Source organism: Pseudorca crassidens, chromosome 9 (genome assembly GCF_039906515.1).
Source record: "Pseudorca crassidens isolate mPseCra1 chromosome 9, mPseCra1.hap1, whole genome shotgun sequence".
Taxonomy (NCBI): domain Eukaryota; kingdom Metazoa; phylum Chordata; class Mammalia; order Artiodactyla; family Delphinidae; genus Pseudorca; species Pseudorca crassidens.
The window spans coordinates 16,718,041-16,731,185 of NC_090304.1; the positions used below are offsets into that span (position 1 = coordinate 16,718,041).

General features: G+C 40.2%; 1 protein-coding gene across 2 annotated transcripts in view; it reads right to left on the reverse strand.

The window, feature by feature from the left end:
• TTC17 (tetratricopeptide repeat domain 17) overlaps window positions 1-13,145 on the reverse strand; it is a 155,215-nt gene that overhangs the window by 60,901 nt on the left and 81,169 nt on the right. Inside the window, exon 17 of one of the 2 annotated variants that reach the window (XM_067749342.1) lies at window positions 347-517. The exons of the other annotated variant lie outside the window; for it this stretch is intronic. Coding sequence (XP_067605443.1) covers window positions 347-517 — 171 coding nt within the window. The remainder of the gene's footprint in view (window positions 1-346; window positions 518-13,145) is intronic. 2 annotated transcript variants of the gene reach the window in all.

A 13,145-nucleotide genomic window follows, 5' to 3' on the forward strand; every position in this document is an offset into this window, starting at 1 on the left:
TTTCAAATCTTTAAATTTTATTGGGTTAGTATAAATACAACTTGCTTTTTTTTCCAATGACTTACTCAATAGACTAATGACATTAAGAAGAAAGACTAGTACATAAATCAAATTTGTTCTAGCAAATGAAGATGTTGAGGTGGAGAAAACAGAAAGAAGTGTGCAGAGCATTTTCACTTTATAGCTTGCCTTCTGCCTCCCAATCTTGAGGGTCACCTTCATGATCTACAATATAGTAAGTGACTGTTAAAAGAAAGAACAAACGCTTGAGAGTAGAGAAAGCCTAAGCTTCAAGTCTGAGAGTTGATTTTACTCCAGAAGCACAGCTCAGGTCAAATCAACTTACTTTCAAGTCTAAGGACATCTGAGTCCCTCCCTGAATTCTCAACAGAGAGCACAGGGTCTTCCTCTGTTCCTGTCTCAGAGGGCTCTTCTTCAGCAGCATCCAGTGACTGTGAGTTGTCAAAATATTTCTGTTTGTCATGGCTGTTGTCCAGGGTTTTCGCATGACAATTACCTCAATGACAAGAGACACAGATAGAGCACATTAGAAACCTCTCTTGTGTAGTCCCATAGCTCAAGGTCCCCAACTATCAAGAAGAGCAAAAAGGTGACTGTCGGTTTTTCTCCAGCAGAACATGCACAAATCAGTGAGGTGGAGTGCCCAAAGGCAGACCATAATTGTGATTCAAGGTTTTGCACTGAAGTTCAAGTTTCACCTGTTAGGCTATTTTAAGTATTTGGGGAAAAAACTGTAACAACAAAGTTCAAGTCCCAAGATCTCCTTCCATTCATAATGAATGATTGTGAAACACTTCTCTGAAAGTCAGAAACATCATAAAAAAGTGGTTTTCCTTCTATTTGCCTTTTGAAGGTGAGAAATGACAGATTAGTACCTGAATAAGTCTGGAGATAGATGAATTATAGCTGAAAAATATACCATTCTTGCATCATAGTTTAAAATGAAAGATATACCAAAAGGTAAAGGACTATAAATTAAAAACCAAGGACTTAGAGGGGGATAGTGGTGGCAGAGAATCCACATTTAAGACTGTCAGATCACACAGGTGCCTGTTTTTTTCTTTTGAAACACAAGTTCTGATCATGTAATAAAGATTTACCTAAGCATAAAATGTCACATCTTGAATGTAATCATAGCACTCTGTGATACCTTCTGATATGTATGGTGAGCATGACCTTTTGCTACAGTTTTGCCCAGGAGTCGAAGAGCTTCGACCTTATTGGGGATTGTATGTTAACAGGGATAAAGAGCCACTACCCAGCTCCACCTGATGGACGTTCTCTGGGTAGGAGAATGTGTTACTAGGCTGTTGTGTATGCTGCAGTGGGAATCTGGCTGGCTGAACAGGTCTCCTCATGTTCCATGTGCGTTGCTACTGAAGGTGCATGTTCAGTGGAAGCCTACATTCACATTATAGGACAATTCTCTGGGTAAGAGTGTAAAAGTAACTTTCCTTCTTTATCAAAACGTCCAAACATTCTCTACAAGTTTTTTTTATTTTTTAAGAGAATGTTGCCCCAAAGAGATGTATGTACCCAATCAGGCTGTCTCTGCGGCAATGGAAATACAAGAAGTCTCTTTCTGGATCTGATGACTCCCTTTCAGATTCCATAATTTTGGAAAGCATTTCTCAGGCCATTTTCCTTATTGTGCCAAGAAAACACAATGGACTCAAAACCTTTCCCAACTTCCTAGGTGAGAGAAAGGGGACTGCCTACTTAGGGATTTACTTCCCATTTTCCAGTTCTATACTACCACACATCTGAGGCTACCGTTTTCCAGTTATACACTATCACACATCTGAGGCTACCATTTTCAACAAGGCTATGTCAGAAGCTTTAGCTCTCAGGAAGCTTACAAGACAATGAACGCAAGACAACAAACAATAATGACGTAGTCTACTGTGCCAAGTAAGTGCTTCAGAGAATAAGTTTTGAGTAGGTAGAACTTGAATTTTGAAGAATACGTAGGACTTAAAAACACAGAACTTCAAAAGGGGGAATTACAAGGAAGGGAATCAATATTTATTGAGTACTTCTGTATTTTTTCTTCCACTTACTCCTCAAACACACCTTGTGAAATATTATTAATTTCACAGATAAGGAAACTGATTATCAGTGAAACTAAGTAACTTGCCTATGGTCAAACAATAAGTAAGTGGTAGATCTGGGATTTGAATTAATTCTATTTTACCACAAAGCTTCTTGGCTTTCCCCTAGTCAATACTACCTCTTTAGTAGAAAAAGTAGAGAAGGTGGCATTCTAGGCAGGGAGGAATAATGTGTTGAGCAAAGCAATAGGAACAGGAATTCTCATTTGTGTTTGGGAGACAACAAGAAGTACGATTTGACAGAGACGGAAGGTGTGGAGTGTGTGGGCCCTGGAGGGCTAAGAAAAGAAGCCATGAGCAATGGTAGTTGCTTTCTTTCTCCAGATTCTCCTGAGAGGACAGAGGTTGCCGATTTGCCTCTAATTCTGTCTTCACCACCTAGTACGTGCAATTAAGTACGGGGAAACCAAGCATAAGAGCATTAAAATAAAACAGAGCAATGACAACAACTACTCTACACACCCGACCGACTAAAATTCACTATGAAGAACAGCATGCTTTTCAGAGGCAATTCTGAATTGGGAAATAAATAAGCATGACTATTAAAAGCAGAGAGGAAAAAAAGCTGACAATGATACTGATAATTTTAAACATGTTTTCCTAGTGAATATCCTCTCTGCCTTCAGCTTTGGTGAATTTGCCTCTAAAGCATTTTTTATCTTGACACAGGTCAAGTAAAGCAAAAAGATAAACCTTTAACACTGGAACCCAGTGAAATTCTAGCTGTGTTTCCTGCAGTTGATTTCCTCCTCCAACCCTTGCCATCTCTTATTTTTCTCTCCCACCCTTTCTATTATAAAAATTTAATTGGTTTCATCTTTTAAAATGTCTGCAATATTTTAAAATGCTTCATAGGTAACTTATAAGATACGATGTGCATAAGATCCGGAAGCTAAAATTAGTCCTCTTGCATGACCTCAAGCCCAGACACCCTCTTGAAGCAAGCCTTCTGCATTCTAAGAATGTCTTGCCCTCCAGCTCAGGAAATTGGGGCCAATACCTCTGAGGGAGAGGGCAGGAAAGGGGATCAGGGAGAACTGGGGGAATTAAAGGAAGCATAAGAAGTTTATGTTAGGATATTTCTTGGAAATAGACAGGGTCAAAATGATCATGTAAAAACTACATGCTTTAAAATGAGAACTATTAATATGAATTTTCTTAGGCTGACAGTTAAAAAGAGACTGGTTTAGCATTCTGGTGTGATTTCCATGATTATCTAGGCTAATCATAGAAAGTCATACTGCCTAATTTTTGAATTACTCCTTCCAGTTGCCTGAGGGAGAACTGAAGAATTTCAGAAAAAATAAGTTTCTATTCTTTGGACTATAGTACAGGTCCAGGGCTTCCCTGGTGGCGCAGTGGTTGAGAGTCCGCCTGCCGATGCAGGGGACACGGGTTTGCGCCCCGGTCCGGGAAGATCCCACATGCCGCGGAGCGGCTGGGCCCGTGAGCCATGGCCGCTGAGCCTGCACGTTGGAGCCTGTGCTCCGCAACGGGAGAGGCCACAACAGTGAGAGGCCCGCGTACCGCAAAAAAAAAAAAAAAGCACGTATAGTATAGGTCTACTCTAGCTCAAAGGGGAACTAAAAAAAAGTTGCCTATGTAGAAAAATATTGCTTGTCTTCCCAGCAAAGGCAGAGATGATGTTCTTATTAAAGAAACACAAGAAAATGGAGAAGGAAAAATGGAAAGACACCTAAAAAGTAAAAAGTCATCTTCCGTGCATAAGGCTATTATTTTTTGTTAATGCAAAAATGAGGAGATTCTATGGCTTGGACTAACCTTGAGAGGTATGTTGTTGTTGTTGTTGTTTTGGGAACTACATGATTTAAATGAAATGCCTTAGACAACAAGGTTCCAGGTGAAAATGGAAACACTTTTCTCTGCTTAATGCTCTATACTTGCTTGCAAAGCATTTAGCAATTCAAATCCTGGCAGTCTGATTTTTCTTAGAGGTAAGAGAGTACAAGGCAAAACCAACTGAGCATGAAACTCCAAAGAGGGTATTTCTGATTCTGGAACTGCTATGAGATCTTAGACATATCAACATCCTTTTCTGTGGTTAGAGTATTGACTGCATAAGTTGGGTTATTAATATTAACCTCCCCTACAAGGGTGTTCTGGAAAACAACTAAATATTTAATATACCTTGTCAAAGCATAAGTCTCCTAAGGGAGAAAGGCACAATTATTCTGTGGCTAAACAGATTTTCAGAGTAAACTAAGTTCTCAGGAACTCCTACCGTGACTAAGGTTAAAGAAATCTCCTATCTTCTCATATAAACCCTGTTTACAAAGGTCCTAGAAGAATATTTATTTTCTAACTGGAGTTGGGTAACCACTTACTTGTTAAAAAGAATTATTCTCTTCTTTTTTTAAGAATTCTTCTCTTCTGAATCTCATAAGTTGGTAAGAAATTCCTGGTTGGGTTAGGAATCCTTTAGGGTTAGTTATAAGAAAGGAATGCCACAAAATTGAGAGGCCTCAGAACTTTGTAAGAGCCAAGCAACTAATTTCATATTTATTTCTCTAGTAGGATATGTATCTTTTAGGAAAAATAGTAATATAAATTGTGAAGTGAACAAAAGTGTATCTTTCAGTTGTGCACCATTGTTATGCAAGATTGCTTTAAATTATTACGAGGAAACTTTAACTGTGGGTGGCATGTGGGGCCTGGTACTACACAGAGAAATAGGTATACGTGAAGCAGTAAGAAACCTCACTGGGAACAGATTCCTTTATGATTTCCACCTCCACGGGCTGTGACAAAGTCTTGTAGACCTTGTTCTAAGAGGAGGATTCCATGGTATGAATTTAAATCCTGCCTTAGCTGCAGCCTTACCATATGAACCTTGGCAAATCAATTCCCTTCTCTGTGTCTAGGTTCTTTATCTGAAATGGAGAGAGAAGCTACTGTCCTACAGTAAGAGGAGCTGTAGGAAACACTATTGCTGAAACCACGGTGAACATAAACATACAGAACTCCTTGAATCTAGGCGAACCGAGGTTGCTGATGGCTGCACCTGAGACAAGGGAAACTGCCTCACTTCCTCTGTCCTGTGCCGTCCTCCACTTAGACGAGAGAAATCATTTTGACGGAAGTAACGGCTCAGACTTGTTCTCATTCAGCAATTAGTGCTGAATGGAATTCTTTGCAGGAGGTTTAAAAGTAATGGTTATGTACTGGCTGACCTTAAAAGTACGGCAATGCCAGACAGAAAACACCATATTAAAGACTTGAAATCAGCAACCTCAGGATTATACAGGTGTTCCCTCACGGTGAGGTGAATGAGCCACAAGTGAGCTTAAAAAGGAAAAACTAAGAAAGAAAAGTGTGTGACCTCAAAAGAAAAGAGAGAGAGGGGGAGGGAGAGAGAGAGAGAGGGATTGATTCCCTTTTACTACATATTCTAGAGTTAAATTCTATCCTGGGTAACACTCTCTTCACACATGGTGGGGGAATGTGATTTGCCCAAGAGTTCAGAGGTGCATTGGTTTCTATAGACCTGTACTCCCTGCCTTCTTTTAGAGAAGAAAAAAGAGAACCACCAATAAATCTGGCCTCTTTGTCTTGCCACGTGGCCATCACTTAAGTGACTAAAGCACAGGGAGCAGAGTCAGCACCAGTTGAGACACAGACACCATGACATGGAGACTGTGGAAGACATGACTCCAGTGATGGAATTCAAGCTCTCCACAGCTGTAACTTCCTCCAGAAATGTGAAAGATCGGGCTAGATGTCTAAACAAGGGAATTTAAACATTTACTGGAAGTTTTACTAGGAAAGATTTTCTCATGTAGAAACAATATTGAGAAAGAAAGAAAATTAACTGCCATAGCTGCTGTTGAATATTTTGTTATTATTGTTATTGTTATTATTAAATTTAAATATCTTACTTCAGCCTAGGGAAATTTGTTTCAAGCAAGAATGTTGGGGAAACAAATCCAATAGATTCTCACACTTACTGATTTACCCATAAATGTCAGTTTTTCAATGAGGGTCAACAAGGACATTTGTAACTTTCATTAAAAACAGAGCAGACAGGAGAAAATACAGGCTATCTATTAGATGTGTCATCTTCTAGTGGACACAAATGAGATAATTCCTTTTCTATTCCCCCTCCTATTGTGCGGGAGCTGCAGACCTCAAAAGAAGATCTATATCTATATATGTATGTTGAGTGGGGGTCTGGTATAAAGCATTCTGGATAAACAGTGGGTGGGTATGAGTTAATTACCCTCTATTACTAAGTATTTTCAGTAGTTCAAACCTGAAATGCCATTAGCTAATTTGCAGTTTAAGTACATTCTATGGGCTAAATATTGGGAGGATGGTGTGGAATGCATAGTGGGCCATGGTATGAAGATGAAAAAAAGGATTGGTCCCTGCTCTCAATGAGCTAGAGAAGTCCTGTAGGAGAGTAGTGTCTTGTACACAAGTAACTGTAATGGCAAGTCACAGGAGCTGAAGGAGAGGCGCAGGTGGCATGACTGGTTATGCATTACTTATAATTAAGGGATCAGTAAGGCATATAGCAGAAGTGGGCCTTGAAGGATGGGCAAGATTAGAATTTTTGTGTGGGGGGAGGGCAGGAGGGAGGGTTATGGGGAAGAGCTACTGAAAACAATATAAGCCGACACAAGGAACCAGGAAAGCAGGGTGTATGTGGTAAAGAAAACAAGTATTCCACAATAGCATCATCATATGTCATGGTTTGGTATAATTTCCATTGACTTTGCAAAAGACAGAATGATATTAAAGTCCTTATGTGGTCAGTGAGCTTAAATTAAGCATGTCTATTCGCATCAACCACATATTCTTGCAGTGAGTTGGCTTCATTCAATTCTTAATACCTAGAATAAGCCTATAAACAGAGGGTTGGGATGAGGCAACAGGGGAGGGCTTAGATTTCCTAGCTACTCACAACCTCTGGAGTTTATATTTACCTCTCCTTTCTCTTGCTGCAAGTGATTGGTCACCTGCTGATGTCAAGGAAAAAAATCTGGTAGAAAAATCAATAGATTTAACTCTGCTCCCCCTCCTCAAACTATAAATGGAGGCCCAGAGATATGCATAATGGGGAAGGGACCTTCCATCAGAAGCATTTACTGCCATTAGGCTTGCGCTTTTTCCTAAATGCAATTTCCTAATGCAAGGCCAAGGCTAATAAAACGTCAAAGGCTACTTGGTCTTTTTTACTCCTCAGACTAAGTGGATTATAAGAACAGTACCTTTAAATGAGAACACAAGAGCCTAGTTATTCCATGATTGTTAAGGACTTGAGCCCAGTAATATCTCATAGGACTTAGATATGAGGACAAAGAGGGTTAGGCATTGTCCTTTACACTGGTTGGGTAATAAGTATGATATTTAAACAAAGGTTAACAAAAAAGGCCACTGAAGTCCCTCTACCACAGAACGTTTTGAGCAAGGCCTTGTGGCTTTCAGTAAGAAAGTTCCCTAGCTGCCTGATATCAGACCCACTTTAGGGGTTTGGGATTAAGACAGGAACTTTGATTTGAGTATATCTACCTAAATCTAAGTACATATTATCAGTGCACTAAATCAAGTGAAAAGCATAGAAAAATAAATGATAGTATCATACTGTTTCCTTTTGCTTTATATCACCAAAGTTGCCTGGAGGCATTCACCTCAGTGGCCACTTTGCACGTAATAAATAACATGGTTTCTTGCTCTCTCCCAGTTTTTAACATTTATGGTACTTAGGCAGTGTACGGTGAGGGAGGTGGTGAATTGTTTTGTTCATGTTAGGTTTTCCTCTAGCTGTATTTCACATCATCAAGGGAAATTGGCTATATTACTACAGGTATACCAGGACTCAGAAGACTTGATCAACACCACATACCCTATGAGCTGCTACTGACCTCTAGTTCCTTCTCCTGAAATTTGATATGCTTGTTTTATTATTTTTTAAAATAATTATCATTTTAGATATTTGTGATTTGACTGGGTTATTAAGTAATGCCTGACAGCTAAAGCAGTTAAACTGCTTTCAGAGTGGCAAATTTTGAATGGCAAATTTAGATTTGTTGTTATATCAATAAAAACAAACTAAATGAGAAGAGAAATCCGAAGCTGTGTTCTTTTCAACAGCTATGAAATATGATTTAAATTTCTCCTGTATTTTCAAGATCCTAACTAAATAAACTTTGGTGGTTAAGAAAAAGTAACAGACTACTGAGATTTTCTTGGTCAAAGATCACAATAGTTTAGTATGAAATAAATCCGACTATTGTAACAACCAACACTGAAAGAAAAAAGGGGGGGAAAACCCAAAACCAGCATATACACGGACACACAGATACATGCCAGGTATCCTCAGCCATATGTATTTTAAATCTCACTAATGCTCTTTTCTACTGATTATCAGGCTCAACTGCTTTATTTCCATCAGCCCATGGAACTGAGTTTTAAAAAAAAATCATTCAATGATTAAATCTGTAAAAGGGTTGAAATACTTGGTGCTCACTGTTTTTTGTTTTTCTTTAATAAATTTATCTTACTTATTTACTTTTGGCTAAGTTGGGTCTTCATTGCTGCGTGCGGGCTTTTAGTTGCGGCGAGCAGGGGCTACTCTTTCGTTGAGGTGCACGGGCTTCTCACTGCGGTAGCTTCTCTTGTTGCAGAGCATGGGCTCTAGGGGTGTGGGCTTCAGTAGTTGTGGCACACGGGCTCAGTAGTTGTGGATCACTGGCTCTAGAGCGCAGGCTCAGTAGTTGTGGTGCATAGGCTTATTTGCTCTGGGGTATGTGGGATCGTCCTGGACCTGGGATCGAACCCGTGTCCCCTGCATTGGCAGGCGGATTCTTAACCACTGCACCACCAGGGAAGCCCCTATTTTCTTGGTTTGTTTTCCGTTTATTTTGGCTGCACCTTGCAGCTTGTGGGATTTTAGATCCCTGACCAGGGACTGAAGCTGGGCCCACGGCAATGAAAGCACCACGTCCTAACCACTGGACTGCCAGGGAACTGCTGGTACTCACTGTTTCAAACAAGAACTCCAAAACTGGGAATTCATTTCAACTAGTTGGTTTGCAGTGCACGTAAAGAATTTTCTGAGGCATAGGTCACTTAAAAAAGAGCCCACTCTAATGTACCATGGATTTGTGTGTGTGTGTGTGTGTGTGTGTGTGTGTGAGAGAGAGAGAGAGAGAAAGAGAGAGAGAGAGAGAGAGAGAGAGGGAGAGAGGGAGAGAGAGAGAGAGGGAGAGAGGGAGAGAGAGAGAGAGAGAGAGGGAGAGAGGGGGAGAGAGAGAGAGAGAGAGAGGGAGAGAGGGAGAGAGGGAGAGAGGGAGGGAGGGAGAGAGGGAGGGAGGGAGGGAGGGAGGGAGGGAGAGTTCTGCCAATTAGAATAATCTTTTTGAATGGGAAGGAGTCATGCAAATGCTTGCTATATGAGATAGCAAAGCTTAACATCACAAACTGAAATATCTCCAAAAACATCTGCAACAATGAATGGAAACTGAAGATGTAAAAAGATAGCATCCAATGAACTTGCCTAACTTACTACACACAAAGTATTTATAACTAGAAGTTAGCCCCCTTCAGTTCCTATCAGGAGACATGTACTACTGCAGTGACAAACCATATTTAAAATATCTTGCTCAATAATTAGTGGGGGCTAGATAAAACAGACCCCATCTTGCTCATCCTTCATTTTTCTTGCTGGTGTGTACAATCACTGTGACCTCAGTGATGTGAATGCAGGAAACCACAGTAAGTTCCTGACGCAGAATGGCGCCTACACACAAAGAAAGATGTCTCAGTATAACTTTCCAACCCTATCTGTAGGTAAGTGTTCACAAAATATGATTAACGATGCCTTCCAGTGGGTGTCCCGCACTACATACAGAGCATAAAGGAAGCAGAACCATGATCTTAATTTACAAACTCAAAAGTATAACTCACTTCCTACTGGAGACTCAAGATAGTAACCCTAACACTGGCAAAGACCATTCGCACACCTGAAGTGTTAAGCTCTGTAACTCAGATTATAAATTTGCAACTTCTTCTTTTTAAGGTAATGAACAAAAGAATTCCATAACTGAGTAACAAGCTGCAGTGCTAACCTCCTAGCTGACTTCAAGAAGTGCTACTCAAATATCTAGAGTGACTGCTTAGTTGCTGCCCTTGGACACAGTCCTCTTGCAGCATCACAACCAAGCTGCAGTGAATCAGTTCCAAGAGTCCCAGAGACAGAATAAAACCACTTGCTCCGTGTGTATTACATGCTGGGCCTAATAAATGCCTTACTTCTTCACTCAGCTGCCAAAGTTTTCTACTATTTTATTCCAAACACAAATTACTTTTTCATGTTTCTAATAAGTGGATTTTTTTAAAGTCTTCCTTATTTGTGTCCTATTATATATTATCTAAAGAATGATTCCTGGTATCATTAACTATTTGCTTTAAGGTTATTTTAGTTACACAGTGACAGGATGAAACAAAAGTTATATAGTTTAGAATCTATGCCAGAAACTCTAAAAGTAATTCAACTATACATAGAGAGCTCACTTTAATAGTTCTATTTTCCTAAAATTTATTCTTGTTTTAGTATAGATATTTCCCCATTTTACAGAAAATACTTTTGATGAAATGAGGTCACCAAATGATTTTCTAAACTGTTAAACCCAGAGCTTCCCACACTATTCATTCGTCCACTACTGTCGTGATTTTCCCATAGGTACCAGTACCATTATTTATGCAATGTTCTTCTTTAAATGGAGTCACTGTGTAATCTTACATTAATTTATGTTAAAAGGGAAAATCAGTACCACTTTTCATGAATTACAGATTTGATGTGCTGGTTATTTATTTCTTCTAATGCCCATTAGAATAAGCCACAAATACTAAAATCAAAAAATGTTACTCTAAGTACCACCTAGAAGCTTGTGTGCCTCTGGTGATATTTGTACCCTACTTTAGGAACCAATATAGGACATGCTACTGTTGATTTCTTTTTCCTTCTCAAACTCTCTGTTCTTCTGACCTTCAAGACCCAGCTCCCTCTTGGTTCTCCCAATACCTCTCTTTACTCACTTTCACTGCCTCTGCTCCTTAAATGCTAGTATTTTCTAAGATTCCATTCTAGGACTTTTCTTCTCACCCTGAACAATCTGAGGGAACCAGTGGCATCTCTGTATGAACATGTCTATCACTGAACTTATTTTCCAGCCACACATGAAGGCATAGGTAATTTCTTTTCCATATTCCTTCTCTAAATTAATGACATTGACATGATCCAGTTACCAAAATTAGAAACCTCTCTATTCAATTCACCTTCTGAGTCCATTGTTTTCAGCCCTTCCTCTCTCATTGTATTTCTAACCTCCTCTGCCCCTCTTCACACTCATCTGACAACTGGCCTCTTACTTCACTGAGAAGTAATCAAAAGTCGCACCAACATACCTACATCTATACCTATAAATTGTACCTTCTCCTATTCAAGGACAACCTCTACACTACACTTGTGCCTTGGAGCCCATCCCCTTCTGTTTATTCAAGAGTTTTGCTTCTACAATTTTTTCTGCATCCTCAGTTTCCTCCTCTTTACTGGATATTTCCTACAGGAACACACTGCAATACCTCTTATTTTTAGAACAATAAAGCCAAAACCAAATATCTTCGATCCCACATTCCCCCACAACTACAATCCCATTTTTCTGCTCCTCACTACAGCAAAACTCCTTGAAAGAGCTGCTGGCCATCTCCACTTCACCTACTTCACAAGCCATTTAATACAAACTTTTAGAAGACTGCCAACAACCTCCATGTTCAGAAATCCGATGCTTTATTCTCTGTCCTCATCCAACTCAAGCTTAGGATATATCCACGTAGCATAAGAATAACGATATAACTGACCACTCCTTGGAACACTTTCTTCGCTTGGCTTCTGGAACAGAACACTTGCCTGGTTTCCCTACTGTCTTACTGGCTACTCCTGTAATGTTCTTCCTCTTCCCAATCACTAAATGTTGACTGGAATGCCCTAGTAATTAATCGCTGACCTCTTTTCTTTTTATACTAATCACTGAGGTAAGTTCATCCAATTTTGTGATTTTTAAAAGACATTCATATGTCCATGGTTCACAAATTTTCATCTCTAGCCTGGGGCTCTTCCTTGACCATAATGACATTCATATATACCCAACTGCCTACCCAATACCATCACTTAAACATTTAGAAGGCAACTGAAACTTGTTTAAAACTTGTTTTTCTCCCTAAATCTGTTCCTTCCTCAGACTTTCTCTCATTAAATAGCACCACTGGTTATTAAAAATCTCATTAAATAGCACCTAGTTGATTAGGTCCCATATTTAGGAGTCACCCTGACCCCTGCTTCTTTCATTTCCCATACTTCCTCTGGTAGTGTCTTATTGGTTCCACCTTCAAAAATATACCCCAAATATGATGATCACTTCTCACCTTCTCCCCTCTCACCCCACTGGTCCAAGGCAACATCATCCTTCACCTACATGTTTTTGTGTGTGTGTGTGTGTGTTATGCGGGCCTCTCACTGTTGTGGCCTCTCCCGTTGCAGAGCACAGGCTCCGGACGCGCAGGCTCAGCGGCCATGGCTCACGGGCCCAGCCGCTCCGCGGCATGTGGGATCTTCCCAGACCGGGGCACGAACCCGTGTCCCCTGCCTCGGCAGGCGGACTCTCAACCACTGCGCCACCAGGGAAGCCCCACCTACATTTTTGCAACAGCATCCTAACTGGTCTTCCTGCTTGTGCCATTACCTGACTACAATCTATCTTCAACAGAGCAGCCAGAAGAATCCTGTTAAAACGTAAATCAGATAATTTTCCTCTAATGCTCAAAACCTTCCAAATCATACATCTTTCTCTTAGAATAAAAGCCCAAATTATTAGAATGGTCTGCAAGGCAGTAAAGATGCGGTTCTACCCTCCTCCCGTTCGTCTGTGCTTTCATTTCCTCCAACACCACCAAACCACAGAAAAGCTCTCCTTGCATAAGCTTTTGCAACAA